This window comes from Bos indicus x Bos taurus, chromosome 27 (genome assembly GCF_003369695.1).
Source record: "Bos indicus x Bos taurus breed Angus x Brahman F1 hybrid chromosome 27, Bos_hybrid_MaternalHap_v2.0, whole genome shotgun sequence".
NCBI classification, from domain to species: Eukaryota; Metazoa; Chordata; class Mammalia; order Artiodactyla; family Bovidae; genus Bos; species Bos indicus x Bos taurus.
In genome coordinates this window covers 23,217,170-23,236,980 of record NC_040102.1, presented here as the reverse complement: position 1 = coordinate 23,236,980, position 19,811 = coordinate 23,217,170, and the positions used below count along the sequence as shown (strand labels likewise).

General features: G+C 40.8%; 1 protein-coding gene across 4 annotated transcripts in view; it reads right to left on the bottom strand.

Annotated features, from left to right (window-relative positions):
* The window catches only part of DLC1 (DLC1 Rho GTPase activating protein), a 521,689-nt gene that overhangs the window by 168,367 nt on the left and 333,511 nt on the right, over positions 1-19,811 (bottom strand). The window contains exon 1 of one of the 4 annotated variants that reach the window (XM_027530245.1): positions 12,210-12,451. The exons of the other annotated variants lie outside the window; for them this stretch is intronic. Within the exon in view, the coding sequence (XP_027386046.1) occupies positions 12,210-12,348 (139 nt within the window). The 5' untranslated portion in view covers positions 12,349-12,451. Of the gene's footprint in view, positions 1-12,209; positions 12,452-19,811 lie in introns of those variants that run through there. 4 annotated transcript variants of the gene reach the window in all.

Here is a 19,811-nt window from a genome sequence, read left to right as displayed (position 1 = left end):
TCCATGGGATCCCCAGGCAAGAATACTGGTTCGGGTTGCCACTTCCTTCTCCAGAGGATCTTCCTGACCCAGGAATCGAACCCAAGTCTCTTGGGTCTCCTGCGTTGGCAAGCAGATTCTTGACCACTGTGCCACCTGGGAATGAGTGCCGGCTCTTAAGTAAGCCCTCTGCAGAGTTCCTATCAATCAATAACACTTAGAGTAAGGAAATCTGCCCAGGTGAACCAAGACGTGAGGAGGCCTGGTACCACGCGCATCCCCACGTTGCTGTGGCTTTGGTCCTATCACTCCCTTCCCGCCCCACTGGCTTATCATCTCATTTGTTCACCCAGAGCCACACATGAGTCAGTGTGCATGTGCTCATTTCATTTGGCTGGAATTCACTAAATGAAATTCTAGCTTCTTGTAATAGCACAAAGGAGAGATGTTCCTATTGCAGTCTGAAAGTACATGCTCAAACTTGTTTTCATCGGTGAAAAATTATAGTCCAAAGACTGACTCATCTGAGGTGAAAAACAATATGTGTGATGGCATCCTTTACAACCTGAGATGGGCTTCATTTTCAAAAGTTTTATTTTAAATATAGCATATCGTAAAGGTATATGAGGAATGTCCTTACTCATCCAGTTTAGCTCTCTTTTTTTTTTTTGCCAGATGTTTATGTTGGTGAGAAACCAATAACACTGTCTAGACCTCTAGGATATAGTAATCAAGCATGAATGGAAAACATTCAGAGGTCACACTTCAATCTGGACCTACAACATCCTGCTATTCAAAACCAGATTAGAGATGATGGCTCATGATAAACGGAACCACACCGAATGCTGAGTCAGTGATTTGAAAGTTGTCTGCAAAAAACTAAATATGTCACCAAAATTCTACAAGATAAAACAAAGTCTAGACATCATTAAAGGAGCTGAATCTCTGCCCCTACTCCAGGCTGTCAACAACCAGATGCTACGTTGTGACTTTTACAGCATCATCCTGTAAATCAGAGAGCCTTAGTCTGTTTTTGAAGAGAGGTTCCCTGAAGTCTTGGCTTCCTGAGGGATGTACGTGTGTGTGCTGAGTGTGCGTGTATGTATGTACACAACTGCCTAGATGTGTTCATACTAATAATAAATCTCTTAAAGAGACACAGAGAGAAAAGTGATTTGTGGTGTCAGGATACTTAGAGATGACCAAGCAAGATTTCAGCCGGCAAAATATGCTGTGTTTTTTGCTATGTCCTGGTGATTTCTGTTGTTGAGAGGTTGTTAATTAGTTTTTCATTAATAGTGTTTCAGTTCTTGACTGAAATAATTTACTGATTGGAGATACTTGCAGTACAGGATCAAAACTGACACTGAATTCAACACAAAGATATTTTTACTAATCAAATAAAGAGGAGACTGGATATCTTGGCAAATCATAAAAACAGCCTCTGTTCTCTCCACCTCTTGGTTGCTACTCTCAAGCCCTTACTGAACTTTCGACTGGGAATACATTTGTGTTATACTGAATGCAAGATGTGGGTCAATGACTGTCTCAAAAAAGGGCAAACCTTACTGCTTCCAGCCTATACTGGGGCAAAATTGTCCTGGGATACTTTACGTTCTTATTTTTATTCTTTGGAGGAAGCAAACAGATGAATCCATTCAGTTACTAGTGTGAGGGTTTTTTTCCAGTGTTGAGGAACACCCGTATAACTTATCTGGCTGAACATATCAATGCTATTGTGAAAAAAAATTTTCAATGTGAAACCCCTGTATTTATCATCCTCTGAGCACACATGCATGCGTGTGAATGCACGTACGCGCGCGCACACACACACACACACATCACTGCTGTCACATCCCCATAGTGACATAGAGGCTCTTCTCTGCAATGATTCAAATGTTTTCATTTCCATGTGCAATAATGGAAAAGTGATCATTTATGAGTTGAAAAGCTAGTTATCTCAAAGCAATTTTCACTTATAAATCATGTTTATTGGGATACAAATGAGCATGACTCTACCAAAGTACAGAAAAACCAGTAATGAAATAGTCTGGACATCCTTTTGTTATAAGGTACTTGGGTCAGTAGTCAGTTCCTACTGTAGATAGACAGGAGAGAGAAAGAGGGAGGAAGGGGAGGAAGAAGAAAGGGAAAGAGGGAGGGAAAGAAGAAATGAGGGAAGAGAAAAGGAGGGAAGCAAGGGGGAAGGACAGATACTGATTGGCTCAGCAAGTGCCTTATGGGATCTGTCAAACCATGCCCTAGAGGCTAGTTTTCTCTGTAGGTTACTTTTTTTTCCTGCCAACCAGAATCTATGGAAGTCTAGGGACAGTTTTTACTTTACGCTGTATATTTTCTAGCAGCTAGCATTACAGTCTGGAGAAGGCAATGGTACCCCACTCCAGTACTCTTGCCTGGAAAATCCCATGGATGGAGGAGCCTAGTAGGCTTCAGTCCATGGGGTCACCAAGAGTTGGACACGACTGAGCGACTTCACTTTCACTTTTGACTTTCATGCATTGGAGAAGGAAATGGTAACTCACTCCAGTGTTCTTGCCTGGAGAATCCCAGGGATGGGGGAGCCTGGTGGGCTGCCGTCTATGGGGTCGCACAGAGTCAGACATGACTGAAGTGACTTAGCAGCAGTAGCAGCAGCATTACAGTCAGTGCACAACCAATATTAGCTAATTAGTAGCTAGTACAAGGTTATGCCCATGCAATGCAAAAACTCTCTGCTTCAGTGGATGCTCTGTCTGCCTTCTTGGTTGTACAGCATCCGAGCCACATCTCACATTTTCTCCAAGACCCCTTATTTGAAAACAAAATGTTCAGCTTTAAAAACTTTCTTGCTTTCTTTCATCCTTTGGCTTCTCTACCTGGAAATACTAAGATGCCACAATTAGCTGGATTCTTTGGAATATATTAGAGAAGTCACTTCTAAGAGAAAATGAGGCCATGATAGGTGAACTTACTTTCAGTACTCAAAATATGCTCTAATTAAAATGTGGAGGCTGTTAAAAGCAGTATTAATTCAAAGTCATACCTTCTTTGGTAATTTTCTCACTGATTTAAACTCTGCATTTGATAGATAACTAATGTTCAAATTATTGTTTCTCTAATTTTAAAATTACTGAAAGCAATCTAGAATGTCACTGATCTGAAATGAACTAGAATTTTTTGAGCTCATTATATATATATGAGAATACAGAATTGCTTCACTATAATTATGTGTGTGTATGTGTGTGTGTGAGTTGTTCAATTGTATATGACTCTTTGTGATCCTATGAACTGTAGCCCACCAGGCTCTTCTGTCCATGGAATTCTCCAGGAAAGAATACTGGAGCAGGTACCCATTCCCTTCTCCAGGGGATCTTCCCGATTCAGGGATCAAACCTGGGTCTCCGGTACTGCAGGTGGATTCTTTACTGTTTGAGCCAATAGGGAAGCCCCCATGATTACATACTTGACCCTCAAATTCTATTACCTCAAGTATTTTTCTGTTCAGAGTGTGATACAACCTTGGTGACTGGTAAACATTTAAGAATATAATAATTATGCTGTATTTTTGAGGTGTAATAATTATGTCATATTTTAATATAACTCATCCATCATTATCTTTCTTTTCTTTTAAAAATCCAAAATAGGAATATCTCTTTTAAAGTTATTATGGGAAGAAAAAATGTCCTTACTTCCAGTTTGGTTCCATGAGAAATTCTGTGAAATAACAAAAGATTTTGAAAAATCAATTTTAAGTCTATAGCCCATGTATGTTGAGATCTGAGATCAATCTCATCAATAAACTAAAATATTTAAAACACAATCTCCAAGTTTAGTTCATTCTGAATTCTGAATCAGTCAAAAGCACCCTGTTTTAGATAGTGACATATTTTCAACTTTAGTACATTTCAACTTTGTAAAAAAGTCAGTATCTCATCTTAAAGAAATGGTTAAAGCTATGATCTCATAGCACTTTGGAGGTATTGAGTCTTTGTTCCATGAAGAGAACGGCTAGTTCATCAGGGAAGATGCACTAATTTGTCCGATCCTCTGCAGAGAGGGTCTCCCCTTGCTCCATCGGGTTGTCCACTGATGGCCTGATTTACTGATTTACATTTATAGGTTACTCTGCTCATGAGAGGAGTTGGGCTCGCTGGGATGCACGGATCAGTTTAAACTGATGTTTCTCAACCTTTATGCTCATGTTCCATCCCTCCCACCTGTGCATGATTTCTCTATCTTCAGCATTTTGGAGGATGCAGTTTACACTATGGAAACAATAAACGGATCGTGTGTATCTTTAAAAACTACATGTGCTCTTTCCAATACTGCCCCTTCCAAGTGTGTCTTTTCTCATCCCCTTGAGAGTCATTGGTTTAAAGATCAAATCAGTGATGAGTTTTAGACCTCTCTCAATGTCAAGAGTGGAGAAGGCAATGGCACCCCACTCCAGTACTCTTGCCTGGAAAATCCCATGGATGGAGGAGCCTGGAAGGCTGCAGTCCATGGGGTTGCTGAGGGTCGGATATCACTGAGCGACTTCACTTTCACTTTTCACTTTCATGCATTGGAGAAGGAAATGGCAACCCACTCCCGTGTTCTTGCCTGGAGCATCCCAGGGATGCGGGAGCCTGGTGGGCTGCCATCTATGGGGTCGCACAGAATCGGACACGACTGAAGTGACTTAGCAGCAATGTCAAGAGACATTGCACAGTTCTTCCTTAAGAAAATGGGGTTCATGTTGCCCATGCCAGGTCCCTCTTAAATTCAAAGGTAGAATTCAGATGTGATGTTCATGGCTGGTGGTTAAGGACTGTGTCTGTCTTGTTAGTTATCTGGTGCTTAGCACAACATTTTGCATATGATAGATTCTCAATACATATTTGTGATATTAATTAATGATGATGGCATATTTGGATGTTTCTGATTTTTGTCTATGGACATTCATTAATGGATTTTTAAGGTACTGCCAAAAATACCCTAGCTTAAATGGGAATAAAAATAGTACTACATACCTCTGAGGATCATTTTTAAGATTAAAGCACTTGGTAAACACTCAAATAACAACTTAGTTATTGTTATTATATTATTTGTCATAAAGAATCCATCCAATGATAATAACCACCTCAGGCTGGGTGTCATATTTAGTTCATATTACAAAAAAAATTAGTTCATACTAGCTGCTTTGTCTTTGACGATTGCCTGAGGAATATAACAGTAGTCCTGTAGTTGCTAGTTTGATTATTAAAGGGATGAGTAACTTTGTTTTTTTCCATGGTTAGGTCTTCATCAATAATTCCAGGAAAATGATTCAAAAATATCAGTGGCTGTTCACAAGCAATGTGGGACGAGCACAGAAGGATCAATATGAACACATCATCATTACAAGTAAATAGCCCCAACACATGCCTTGTGAACAGCATATCTTCTTTCTTCAAGAATGGCCTATTATTATTAAGTGACAGGAACAAGAAATTGAAAAACACATAAAAGGCAAGCTTGACTTCAATCTACTCCTTAATCATTCCTCTAGAATAGAGCTCCTCCAGTGGAATGTTCTTTTAAATCCAGTTTTGGTTTCCTGATACAGATTCTGATGCTTAGGCAGACCTATCACTAATATGAAACAGTCACTCAGTTGTGTCCGACTCTTTGCAACTCCATGGACTACAGCCCACCAGGCTCCTCTGCCCATGGAATTCTCCAGGCAAGAATACTGGAGTGGGTAGCCATTCCCTTCTCCAGGAAATCTTTCCAACCCAGGGATCAAATCAAGGTTTCCTGAACTGCAGGCAGACTCTTTACAGATTGAGCCATCAGGGAAGCCGCTAGGGAAGTCACAAATATAACCCTTCTATTAAGCCCCTGACTTTGAACACATCTCATGATTGTAATTATAATGACCTTTGGCAAACTGTGCTGACTGTTCATACATACTATTTTATGCCATTCTTTTCTGGAGAGACATACTATTTTAGGTGAAGAAAGTTACAGAAGTTTCACTACAGAAAGGGAGGCGTGAGAACTATCCCTTTCAAGTGGCAGCCTTGATGTTGAGCATACTTTTTCCTACTTCAGAGCTGGCCCACGTGCTTGGATCTCGCCTGCTGGTGCTGCTGCTCTTTCCCATGTTTGGCTCCAACTATCTAGCAATTTTCAAAGCAGGTTCCAACTCGTTTGGGAAGACTCTCAGATATTGTATAATATATCTAGCCTGACAAACTCATATGCAAAGACTAGTGTGTGAAAACAGTTATTCTCTAATCAATTCTTTTTGGATTTCAACCCAGGTTCTGTAAAAGTCACTTTCGTTAGAGTCTTCTTTGTTTTGCACCACAGGTACAGAAGTACATCCCATGTTCCATTCAAATGTTACATTTTCTTTTCATTTCCTTAGGACTGATGAACTCCTTTTGCCCAAAAGACTTAGGCAAAAGTTGAGGTGTCACCCTATAGGGGTGAAGCTTCCTTGCAAGTAGAGCACAAGGAAACGGGAAGTTATACCAACCAAAAGCTGACAGAGGGTTTACTTATGCCAATGACTTTTCTGAGGACTTTGCGTAGTAACTCACATGATCCTTAAAACAATTTATGGCATAGATACTATTTTCATCCCTTTTTAAATTGGTGAGGAACAGACTTGCCCAAAGTTACCCAGGCAGTCTGATAGCACAGCCAGCTCGCTCAGTAACTGTATATTTCCTCTCATTCAAGTTGGTCTCAACATCAGAATGCTTTTTTTTTTTTTTAAACTGAAATAGTAATATCTAATTTAATACACGCTCATATCCACCCTTCAGAAGGTGACCGTGTCTCATGAAGCACTATTAATGGTTGTCTCTCAGGCCCTTTGAAATGTTCCATAGTGCTGCATTCTTCTAGAGAAGTCTTTGTTTACTGGAGGAGCCTGCATAGTTTGAGGCATACATCACTCCTGGTTAAAAGACATTCTATTTGCCCTTACTTGCTTTTCACAGTGAACCAATGAGTAGAAAACAGTTCACAGGAGTCAGTGTTTGTGGTTGCCTGTCATGGGAAATGGGCCAGAATTCTTGATGCCCTACCAAATTCAGAGCCAATATACTGCACCATGTGTCAAGCATTCTTTTTTACTGGTGAAGTGGAGACTTGGTCAGCTGAAATGTAAAAATCTACTTTCCAAAAGATAGAAGATGCTGAACATCCAACAAAGTATCCCCGGGGGTGGGGAGGGGGACTCTAACCTAACATAGATATCTGAAGCATTTATTCTATGCCTATTGAATCTCACTGCTGCTGCTGCTGCTAAGTCGCTTCAGTCGTGTCCGACTCTGTGCGACCCCATAGACGGCAGCCCACCAGGCTCTGCCATCCCTGGGATTCTCCGGGCAAGAACACTGGAGTGGGTTGCCATTGCCTTCTCCATTGTATGAAAGTGAAAAGTGAAAGTGAAGTCGCTCAGTCAAGTCCAACTTGTAGTGAACCCATGGACTGCAGCCCACCAGGCTCCTCCATCCATGGGATTTTCTAGGCAAGAGTACTGGAGTGGCTTGCCATTGCCTTCTCCGGGGATCTCACTGAGACTGGTCTAAATTTTATTAATTTCTTCATAGGCAATTCGGTTCCTCCTCTCTTTAATGTTTAGCCATGGAACTAGTGACATGTGTTCATAACAGTTTGCAGTATTTAGGTTTTTTCCCCTTATGTCATCTTTCCCTAAAAGAATAGACTGAATACTTTTAAAAATCAGTATGTCTTACACTGTAGAAATTGTTCTTATTTTGTGTGTGTGTGCTTAGTTGCTCAGTTGTGTCCGGCTCTTTGCAACCCCATGGACTGGGGACCCCATGGACTGAGCCTACCAGGCTCCTCTGTCCTTGGGATTCTGCAGGAAAGAATACTGGAGTGGGTTGCCATGCCCTCCTCCAGGGGATCTTTCCAACCCAGGAATCGAACTAGGGTCTCTTGCATTGCAGGTGGATTCTTTACCAACTGAGCTACCAGGGAAGCCCTGTTCTTATCTTATTACAGGTCAAATAAGAGCTAACATTTTATTGCTTTTTGGTTAATTTCTTCAGTCCACTTTCCAAATTGATGAAAGATACTTCACATATGTCCTCTGGATTTTGCCTTACTTTCAGTCTCTCTGTGTCTTCATCTTAATTTTTTTTTAAATTTCCTTAGAGGGCGTCCTGTTGGTGCATCAGTTTAAACTTGTTAGCGGATCTTTGTGAAATATACATCAAAGGATTCCAGCCATCTCATGTACGATAGCCTAGCATCTCAGGCAATAAGAATTTTTGACTGAAAGTATCTGAAACCCATGGTAAGCATTAAGCAGGTATTTTTAATTTAGGGTCTTTGGAGAGAATTCAAGGTGTCCATGAACTTGGAGGGGGAAATAACATTTTTATTGTCACTAAATGTAATTGAGATGTAGCATTTTTTTGAATTATGAATGTTGACAAATTGACACCATTCCACACCCAGTGGTACTAGTGTCCCTGTGACTTCATCACCAGTGGAAGTGAGACTCTTCCAAACCACATTACAGTTATCACAAAATATCATTTACACTCATCCTTCCTCGATAGTTATGGCAGATGTCACATCCACTCCAGATCACACACGACTGCAGTTCTGTCCACAGATGTTCATGCGACGCTGTTGGCCCCATTCAGCCACTAAACAGGAAAGCTGAAGATCTGCATGTTGCCACCTAGATACGGATGTTGTTGCCCAGGATTTCCTCTCTCTGATGGTTGGTGACAAGGAGACGAATTAAGGATGGCTGTTCAGTTTAATGCTATTAATTATGGCTGCAGTAACAAACTGCACACCCACATCTTTTAAAAACATCAAATTTGTATTTAATTCCCTATGTTGAATCCCATGGACAGAGAAACCTGGTGGGCTACAGCCCATAGGGTCTCAAAGAGTTGGACACGACTGAAGTGACGTAGCACCTGTTTTGAACACATTATCCTGTTATAGAATTCATTCATGTTATAGTGCCATATTATAAATTTTGGGTTTGAACACCTTGATCCCTATATTTCATTCTAATTGGTTTCTGCTATAATTCTATACATTTTATTTATATATTAAAAATATTATTCTGAGAAGTGAGTTCAGAGGTTTCACCAGAATGCTAAAGAGATCCACTGGCACAAAAATGTGAAGTCCTACATGAAAGGATTAAGGGGCAACAGGTTTTTCAGGAATGAAATGCTCCCCAGAGCCAAGATGTCACTGAGCCTAAGGGGAAGAGTGGCAAGGACACAGCACACACGTAAGACCGATGCAAATTTGTCCAGAGAAGGGCTGTCAGCCCCATCTGTCACTCACTGTTAACCTCAAAGTTCTAATTCCCCGAAAACACAATGCCGTCCTATGCTTTTAGGAAAGAAAAGAGACTGAGAATAATGGTTGCAGAGGGGACAGGAGTAAGAGAAGCCCTGTGGGCTGTGGTTGTGCAGAACCAGCAATTACATATAAAGGAGGATGCAATTAAGACAGTCTGTTCTGTCCTTCCTCACGACCTGTCGGTCTTTCACTAGCAGCCAGCAACAATTCTTTCGTTTATGTAAGCCTGTGGATCCTTAAAAATAACAGATGGAATTTGTTTTATACATAAGAGAGTTAAGGGGAGGAGAGGTAAATGATGGTTTGCGTATATAACACCATTTGGAGTAGAAGAACTAGGAGCTTCTAAGTTATGTAGTGCGTCTGTGCATGCATGCGCGTATGTGTGTGTGAGAGAGAAAAACAGAGACCTACATTGACTGAGAGAGAAGATACCTAACAAGGAAACTTTAAACTCTGTCCCATGGCCAAACACTCCAGTCAGGGGAAACCTCTGAAAGAAACTGAAATCTCAGATTAGTGTTTGAGAAACTTGGTGAAAGTCATCAAGGTAACGACCATCATGGAAATAACATTCCAGGTACTATTAACAGAAGTTATTTCCCTCCAGAGGCTTCCAAACACGTTTCACCTGTCACCTCATTAACTTCACAACATAAGAGAAGTGGGCGGTTTGGATTTTCTACTGCCCTCCATTCTGCAAGAGAGGGCAAAGTAGCGTGATGTAGAATAAAGACTGGATTTGATGTTTAGAGAAGTGGCTTTTTGTGGATAATTAACAGCTAATATTTAGCCTTTGGCCAGTGGGACGGGGGTGCAGAGGAGACATTTGAGGGAAAGCATAGAAGTGTCCTGAGGTCTGGATGTGCACCAAATAGGTCTCCACTTGACTGAGCTATGAGCCAAGCAGGAGAGAGGACACAGAAAGAGTCCAAGTCCCCAGCAATCACAGTCAGCTATGGTAGCCAAAGTCTGTTCTTGTTCAAGTATCATATCTGGCTATTCCACTGTGTAAATTACCAAAGAGGTTCATATTTGTCTTAGAGAACCCTTACAATATAAAGAATTTCTTCCTTCAGTAGACCTAAAGCTAAAGTCCCACTTGCTGTTAGAGCTGGGGAAATGTTTAATTTTTATCACATGTAAAAAGTAACTATTTTTCTCCACGAGGTCTTCATGAGGTGCTATATTTTGGACTCCATACAGACCATTAATATATAACAGACAAATGACAAAGCAGAGACAATAACTTTCTAGGGATAATATCCTCATTCTAAGAGACCAACAGCTGTCAAAAGCTCTTCATTTATGAAAATACAAGAGGAGGTCCGGGAAGCAAGACTGTATGAATCAACCTCTAGTTTCAAATTAGAGCACCAAGCTACAACAAAATATTTTTGTGTTATTTTTAATAAGGCATGATTTGTGAAATCTTTCCACTTGGGACAAAGGATTTGTCAAGAAAAGCAACAGTGAAGGAACTGTTTTTTTAAAGAGCCAATCAATAGAGTCATGAATTTTACACTCCCATATCTTATGTCTTAAACTTCTTTTGGCCAACTGGAAATTATCATTACATAAATCTACTTTAAAAAAATCTTACTATAAAGTTGGATTTCTTCAAGGTATCATATTTTACTCTAAAGCCGCAATAAAATTATTAAATTTAAAATGGTTTACTCTTTCTTCACTACCTTATGGTAGACTTGACATTGTTTACTCTTTTCCAGTCCTGAGCAGCATTATTTAGTTTAACAGAGAGAAAGATTTTCGTGGGCATTTGAGACAAATTTACAGCCTACAATGATAAGTAACTGCCAGGTTATCTTCTTAATCTGCTTTATCACAATCACAAACCTTAACTTTCACCTCTTCAAGTCATGTCAGGACAATTAGGTCAAAGTCAAAGGGCCTTTTATCAAGAACACATAGCACAGAAACCTGGATTGACACTTGGAGGCCACATCCAATATTTTTAACCATTGAGAACTTCATTTACTCTATGGAAAAACAATTGGATTAACCAAGAAGGTTAAGAAAACATAATCTTTGACCCATCCATGCAAACAGCAGAAGTATACAGACTTGGAGAGCAAACAAGAAGCAGCCATTAAACACTATTGGTGCGTCTTCCCTGGATGCAGAGAGGTTTTGTTTTTTATTGTGAGAAGCTATTTTTTACATCAATTTATGAATATTCTTAACACCACAATCAGGCAGAGGTTCCCTTTTCCTTAACATACCCTTTCAAACAGTCTGCCATTCTGTCTCTGTCACATGAACCCTAGAACGTTTGAACTGCACACTGTATTTATGTTTTATTATATTTCAAACGCCTGCCTCCAGCATATCTGACACCCTCTTGGAACTCAGAGCAGCCCCAGACTGCCAGAGGAAATACCAGCAGGCTTTCACTGGGCTGCATAGATGACTGCCCTGCCACCCAGCTTCCCAGGCCCCTCTCTGCATAGGCCAGGCCACCTCACCAGACCAGCTCCACAGCCGACCCTCCCCGGCCCATCTGACCTCGGTGCTTTTGCCTGGTGGTGTTCATCACCACTGATTTCCTGACATTTGAAAGGTCCTTGCTTTTGTTTTCAAGGTTAAAAAAAAAAAAAAAACACAACCCACAAAACCTCTCATGAAACCTTATCTAGAAATAATCAGACCAGAAACCAGAGAGGCACTGGAGTTTCAAAAAAAAAAAAAAAATCACTCCGGAAAAGCTAAACCTCAGAACAAGGGAGACTGAAATCCTTGCCATGACAGTGACGAACTTCACCCCGTTGATGAGCTCATGCATGATCCGAGTTAATAACTGTGCCTGTATATTTAATTGTTTTCCTTTTCAGACCTCTCGTCCTCGCCCGCCCCTCTTCGCCTCTCACCTGCCAGCCGCCTGTCTCGGGTGTTTTTCCAAATGACATCCAGGGCTCTGGCCGTGGAGTCTCGGATGTGATCACTGAAGGACCTCCGGAGAGGGGCTCTCAGGGGCCGCGCCATCACGTGGGCCTCGGAGTCCCCCATCCGCCGCGGCCGCAGCGGACTTCAGCGCACCCCCGGCGCGGCAACCCTCCCGCGGGGCGCGCTCCTGCGGCGGTCCCTCCCCGGCTGCGGGCGGTCGCCGTGCGAGGCGGCCGGGGTGCGTGCGCGCCGGGCCCGGGGGCGAGCGAGCCGCGCGCGAGCCCCGCGCCCTCAAGGGCCTGGCATTGCGGCTGGGCTCGCGCGGCGGCCCGGGGAGCGCCGACTGCAGGCGGCCGCCTGGCCTCGCGCCAGGTCCGCGCGGCTGCCACATCTGGAAAGGCTTACAAGTGAGCCAGCGACACCCGCGCGCAGCTCTCGGGCTGCCTTCGTGGCTGTCTAGATGATTTTGGCTTCCTGTGTGATCCAGTAACCTGACTTGGCAGAGCTCGGCTGTTGGTCTAGGCAATAACGTGTCCCCCTGCCCTGGCAGGCCGGGTACCCTTGCGTGTTTTGAAGGAAAGGCCGGGCAGGAGGCAGAAAAGGGACGGAGGGAGAGGAGGGGTGGGCAGGTGGGGCTGTCTTCCATCTTCATGGCTAATTCTCACTCACATTTGTGTTTTATTAACTCATGTGTGTTTCTTCATTAGGCTGTTTATGAGACAGAAAGTCCAGCCTTTAGTTGTGGTTGTGGGAAGGAGCTAGGGCTGTAGCGAACATTCTTCAGATCAATCTAGATTCCCTCTAGGAAACAGACACCTGCGTTTTAAAGCGAAATATTAATCAGCTCCTCGTATTTCCCCTCTAACTATGCTTCTACTTACAGCCAGTGGTTTCATCAGATAATTCTAGGTTTTACCCTTAAATAAGGATCAGATGTCCCCTGGTTTTGTGAATCTTTTGGCTCCCACTAAGCAAACTTCATCATTGTAATTGCACATCAAAAACTCTGCCCAAAAGAACTTAAAAAATAAATAGTGCCAAGCAGCATGAAATCAAAATATGAGCCAACTGCTTCTTTTACAAGATATGTTTTTGAGTTTCTAAAATGCCAAGTAAATCTATTTCTCTGCCAATGAGTTTGGCTAATTTTCGGCCTTTCAGTGCGTTAATAATCCTGTCTTTTTTTCACTGTTCCCTAAATCCAATCTTAAAACTTTCAGCCTTTGGCATGGAGGCTTAATACTGGCATCAGATAGTATCTAAGAGCTAATTTATAACTTTTCAAAATTACAAGATGCTGTAAAAGAACTTAGTAAATCGCAAAGCATGATGCAAATGCTAATTATTATTGTAATTATTTTTGTACATGAAATCATTTTCAACCCGTGCTGATCCTGAATCTCCAAATTTCTGTAGTGTGCATCCTCTTTCCCATCACCTTTGACAACTGAATTATACAAAGGGTGAGAATTAAATTAGTGTAGTTATGCTCACGAGTTACAACTAATACTAGTACTACTGCTTATCAGTAACTCATGTGTCCTAAATTTACTGTTTCCAGAGTGCTCATGCCCTTGAGTCCCTTCAAACTGAGAATGTGCTCCTTGGTAGATACCACTTTGCTTTATCACTGGGCTGAGCATAGATGAGGAGTCAGTACCAACTGCTGAGGCATGTAGACTTCTGTGCCTGTGGGGGACAATCCTAAGGGAATATTCTCCATAAAAATCTCAAAAAATTGGACTGCCTAATGTCTGGTTCCCTTTTAAAACAAAGTACCAAAAGTCTCTGTGTGTGTGTGTCCTTCAAAGAAACCTGGGCACTTTGAACCCAGTTTACTCGTTTACTGGTCAGATGGAACAGAACAGGTCTACGTGGACACTTTTTGCAGAGGAGCAGCATGAAGCAACCATAGCATAAGCAGGGAACCACACCCTGTGCTAGGCATGGGGAAGCGGAAGATAAATGGGACCCTGGCTGTGTCTTGGAGGAGGGAAAAAATCACACTGACTCACAAATGATTTCAAAATAGTGTGATTAGTTCTATGATTGAAGCATGTGCCAAGAACCACCGAGAAGGAAAAGGTAGCCTGCACTCCTCACTCCTGTTAGGCACGGACTTCACCTAAATTTCTAGAACTATGACAGAGTCAGGGACGTACAGTCATTTCTAGCACAGATATCAACAACTGATAGTCTGAGTCATGCAAAGAGACCGACTACAAAGGCACAAAGCTCTTCTCTACCCAAACACAGAAAGGAAGGGGAGCAAAAGAGAGCACATAGTATTTACTGAGTACCTATGATGTATCACAGGCTCTCTTAGCACTGGCTATAGACCCACGTATATAGACCACTGCTGTTACACAGACTACTATCAGTGTTACTTTGTCCTCTTTATTGATGAGGAAGCTGAAGCACAGAGAGAAATGTTTTGAGAAAGGTCAGATAGTAACTGGCAGATCCAGGATTCACACCCAGTGCTGTCTGCGTCCAAAACTCATTAGCCTCCCAATCAATTTTAATGGTCAGAAACAAATAATAGTGATGATATGGATTCATTAAAACTATCTAGGCTCAGTTGATGCTAAGTTATGGATCAAAACTCCATAATCTTATTCAACTAAAACTACCACTGGACCCACTGTATGGAGGAAGAAGCCAGAGTTTTAGATGTTTGAGGTGATGCCACCTACGGAACATCAGGGTCAATCAGTCAAGAGAACCAAGAGCTAGTCAACACATATTGTCAAATGATGGAGCACTCTGCTCATTTCTCCAAAGTGTTCTCAAATGACTCTCCTGCTTTGCAGCACTCTCTTTCCAGGACAATACTCCCAGTTTTGATACATTGCTTCTTAGAAAAAGTACTTCTTATGCTAAGTACAAGTTCCATTAGGTAGAATGACCTAAACTATCTGAAAGATTTTTATGTTTTTTTAAAAGGAAAATTACCAACATAAAGGTTGCTTTTTTCTTTTCTGGCCATGCTGCATGGCATACGATACCATAGTTTCCTCCTCAGGAATGGAACCTGTGCTCTCTACAGTGAAGTGAGGATTCCTAACCACTGGACCGCCAGGGAATTCCCATAATGTAACTTTTACTGAGAGATTACTAGAGAGGAGACACAGCTAAATGTTTTCAAGCAAGATGGGCTTTAATTTCTGATTTTACCATAGCCCAAAGTAGGGCTGGCAACTTGGCCCCTCATTTCTAAAAACTCATTAAATCCAAATTTCATTGTAAGGTCATTTCAAGTCCTTATGGAGAAACTTGGCCACATACCATGGGTATGGTGCAAACACATTCTAATACACAACCAATTTAAAATTATATTTTTATTTCTGTTTCCTATCTGCACTTACTGGCCATCAGAAGTGTTCCACAACAAAAAAGTGCCTTTCAGAATTTATTGTTTATAGAATAACTCCTCAAGTTATATTTCTACAAATTTGAGATAATCCAAGTCTCCTGTAATTGTGAGAGGTGAATACAGTATGTGATAATTAGTGTTGGTTTCAGCTTAGCAGATGGGAGGAGTGGGAATACGAGAAGTCATTTGATGTTTTTCAAGATCCTGCTGGGAATTGTAAGAGCAGTGAAAATAGCAACATCATGCCCTGATTGCTTTCCAGCTCGTGCTTTTTATGATAAAGGACCAGTTTCAGCCATTGGTGGAGCTGCCCTCTGACCTGAGGAAGCTTTGCAAACTCGTCTAGATCCCTGGAGAGCAGGGATTCTGGTCAGTATACCAAGCTAGAGATTCTGGCTTATGTATGTCTCTGGTATTTTCCATCTAAGCAAATCATCCCACTCTGGCAATGTATTACAGATTTTATCTAATTTATAAATGTCATCTTCTTATTGCAAATTAATCTTTTAATTTCATAGTGTTTCTAGGTCTGTGTGCTTTGATCTAACAGCAGGGATACCTTCTTGTCCGAGCCAGTGTAACATAAATCTGCTTTGGTCTTATGGTTACTCTCACTTGCTGATGCAACTTACTTAAGCCTTTTAGGACTACTCAAAGTTGGCTCAGAAGGAAAAGAATCTTCCTGCCAATGCACGAGACATGGGTTCGATTCCTGAGTTGGGAAGATCCCCTGGAGAAGGGAATGACTACCCACTCCAGTATTCTCCCCTGGAGAATTCCATGGAGAGAAGAGCCTGGCGAGCTATAGTCCATGGGGTCAAAAAGAGCTGAACACAACTGAATGACTAACACTTTCAAAGTTCTGGTAGATTCTTTCAAAATAATGTCAATGATGGGAAATGGAATGTTTATTAAGAGTCACTGCCATGCATGGACCTAGGTCTTTGGTATAGGAAGGACATTATTAAAACTGCATTTGGTTAAGCCCTGTGAGTGAGACAGTGCCTGCAATAGGACAGCAGGTTTAGTGAATGACAATGTCTGCCCTGGCAAAATAAGTCTGTCTCCAGGGCTGCAACTTCACAAAGGAGTTCTCTTCCATTAGGGAGGTATCCAAAAGCCCATGTCAAGGAGAATTCATAGTCTGAAGCTTCTGTAACTCTGAAGAACGTGTAAATGCTTTCTGTTTACTCCAGTGAATAACATCTAGCGTGTAGATTACATGCTGCCAATGACTGCTTCGTTTTGAATTTTGTTTATTTAATATGATCATCTTTACTACATTTACTACGTTTGTATATTTACTACTACATTTGGTGCAAATGGCAATTTTATTTCTTAATTTGCCTCTACGTTTGGCACACTAAGGAGCTTCCCTAGTGGCTCAGAGGGTAAAGAATCTGCCTGCAGTGCGGGAGACCCAAGTTCGATCCCTGGGTTGGGAAGATCCCCTGGAGAAGGGAATGGCAATCCACTTCAGGATTCTTGCCTGGAGAATTCCATGGACAGAGGAGCCTGGCAGGCTATACAGTCCATGGGGTGGCAAAGAGTTGGACACAATTGAGCTATTAACACTTTGGAATGCTAAGGGTTACACTGAATTTGGTTGAGCATCTCTTTTGTGATAAACTCTAATGTTCTCAAAGGGCTCAAGTCAAGGTCGTTTACACTATTAGGTATCTATGTATGCTTGATGGACCAGTAGACCATAATGACAATATTCTTGGTGATCTCTCACCTGGCAGACAGGACTCTCCTCAGAAAGGGAAGAAAATCTTAGAATCTATATCTATGTATATAGTTCTTTAAATATTTCTACTTTTGTCAAATGTGCAAAGCATATAAGTATAGTGATTTATTACCTAATTTACAAATAAATGTATATATTGGGGTTCCATGCTAAGAAAGTTTTACTGATGGGAGTTAATGATCAAAGTTCAGAGACCTTCTCTGAAACTAATGATATATACCAAAATCACACTATATTTCAGAGTAAAAACTTGTTTGGGGCATAGTATTGAATAAATATAAAAGAGGAAAGGGTGTAATAGAATAGGAAACGAATATAACAAGAGAGAAAAAGACTTCCTTTTCTTCTTGATTGATGCAACAATTTTTTATTTCCTTTTCAACTATGGATATCTCATGCTTTCTGAAACAAAGTTCACCTGGGCTGAGAGAAGTCACGCCTGTAAAAACTGCTATGGAATGTTTGTGTTACCCCCAAATTCTGATGGTAAGGAGAAAGAGCTTTTAGAAGATGATGGGGTCATGAGAGTGAAGCCCTTATGAATGGGATTAGTGCCCTTAAAAAAGAGACCTCAAAGAGCTCCTCTGCCATTTCTGCCATGTGAGGGTTCAGCAAGAAGACAGTGTCTATGAACTGGGAATTCAGCCCTCAGACACTGAATCAGCCAGCACCTTGATCTCAGACTTGCTAGCTCCAGACTGTGAGAAATAAATTTCTGTTGTTTGTAAGCCACTCAGTCTATGGTATTATGTTAAAGCAGCCAAAACAGACTTAGACAGAAGCAGGCTTTATTTCAGTCCTGCTTCTTGATAGCTCTGTGACTTTGAGACAGCATTCTCACAACTGCTAAAGATGGGATTGACTAGATCGCTAATTCTGGCCCAGAGGGGAAGATGGAAATGGTGAATATCAGAATCATACAGGATGGGGCCTCTTCTATTCAAGTGAAACAAAAAAGGAAAATAATTCTACTGGGCTAGATGGCCTCATTCCCTTTCTGAAAAATACCTCAACAGAATCTTAACTATTAATAAATTAATGGACCATTTTTAATCCTTTCCTCAAGCTATTTTCAAGTGGCTTTGAATATATTTCTTTGGAATTGTTCATTTATCTTGTTTTACTCCTGTCTCAATTATTTCTTTCTCATTTTCTGTAGTTGACTTATTTTCTATACTGACATTTTTGGCAAAGAGATAATAAAAAATGATAGAGAATGAAAAGAGAAAGTAATGGTGCTCCCAGAATTTTTTAATATAATAATTTCAAATTTTATGATTTCAGAAAGTTAAAATATTTTAAATTTCTATAGAAAAACATACATGGATACCTCACCAATACTAATGCTAAAGAAAATAATGCATATATAATTTATATTTTCCTATAAATATAAACTTTCTTTCTTTCTTATAAAATAATAGGCTATCTAATGGTAAAATAAATTATGGATACAGTAAAAACTTTAGAAGGAAGTGATCTCCTTTTTCTTAGTCTTCACTTTCTTTTAATTTTAAATTCTTCCTTTTATTCTTTTAGTTTCCTATCCTTTATTCTTCACAATGTAAAATTCCAGTATTTTATTAATTAAAGGAGTTTAACATTATGACCGGAGAAGGCAATGGCAACCCACTCCAGTACTCTTGCCTGGAAAATCCCATGGACGGAGGAGCCTGGTGGGCTTCAGTCCATGGGGTCGCTAAGAGTCGGCAGGACTGAGCGACTTCACTTTCACTTTTCACTTTCATGCAACCCACTGCAGTGTTCTTGCCTGGAGAATCCCAGGGACGGGGGAGCCTGGTGGGCTGCCGTCTGTGGGATCGCACAGAGTCGGACAGACTGAAGCGACTTAGCAGCAGCAGCAGCAGCAGCATATGACACAGAATTATGGTCATGTAATTTCTCTGCTTATTCAGGTTTAAAGTTTATTATGACTACTATGGATTGCTTTTAAATTATATTTATTTCAATTCATACCAGCTATTTTATGGATAATCTTATTGAGATCTGGATCAAAAAGAAATAACCTCTCACCAATTCTGAATTATAAGGCTTCCTTCTGAAAAGCAAATAATATATTAAAATTGTTTATTTTACCTTTATGTATGTCCACTGCCACAAGTCTCAGTAAGGAATGCCAGGTATGATTATCCTTTGGATTATAACAATTAACAATAACTTCAAATAACATGCTACACTAATAATAAACCAAAAGTAATTCTGGATGATAGCTGAATGGTATACTCAAGCATATACACTCAGGAATAATTTCAAAGTCAGACCAAATAGGAATCCAAATATTTGTCTATGTTAATGTAACCTATTGATTACACCCTTCCAATAAATGTTTTATATTGTGATAAGACCTGAAACAGTGCCAATACTAAAAGGCTGGGATGTTTTTGTGAAAAAACTCTTTTACAGGTTGACTTAGCTTTTGTCCATGAAAGGATCCTGCTCTTT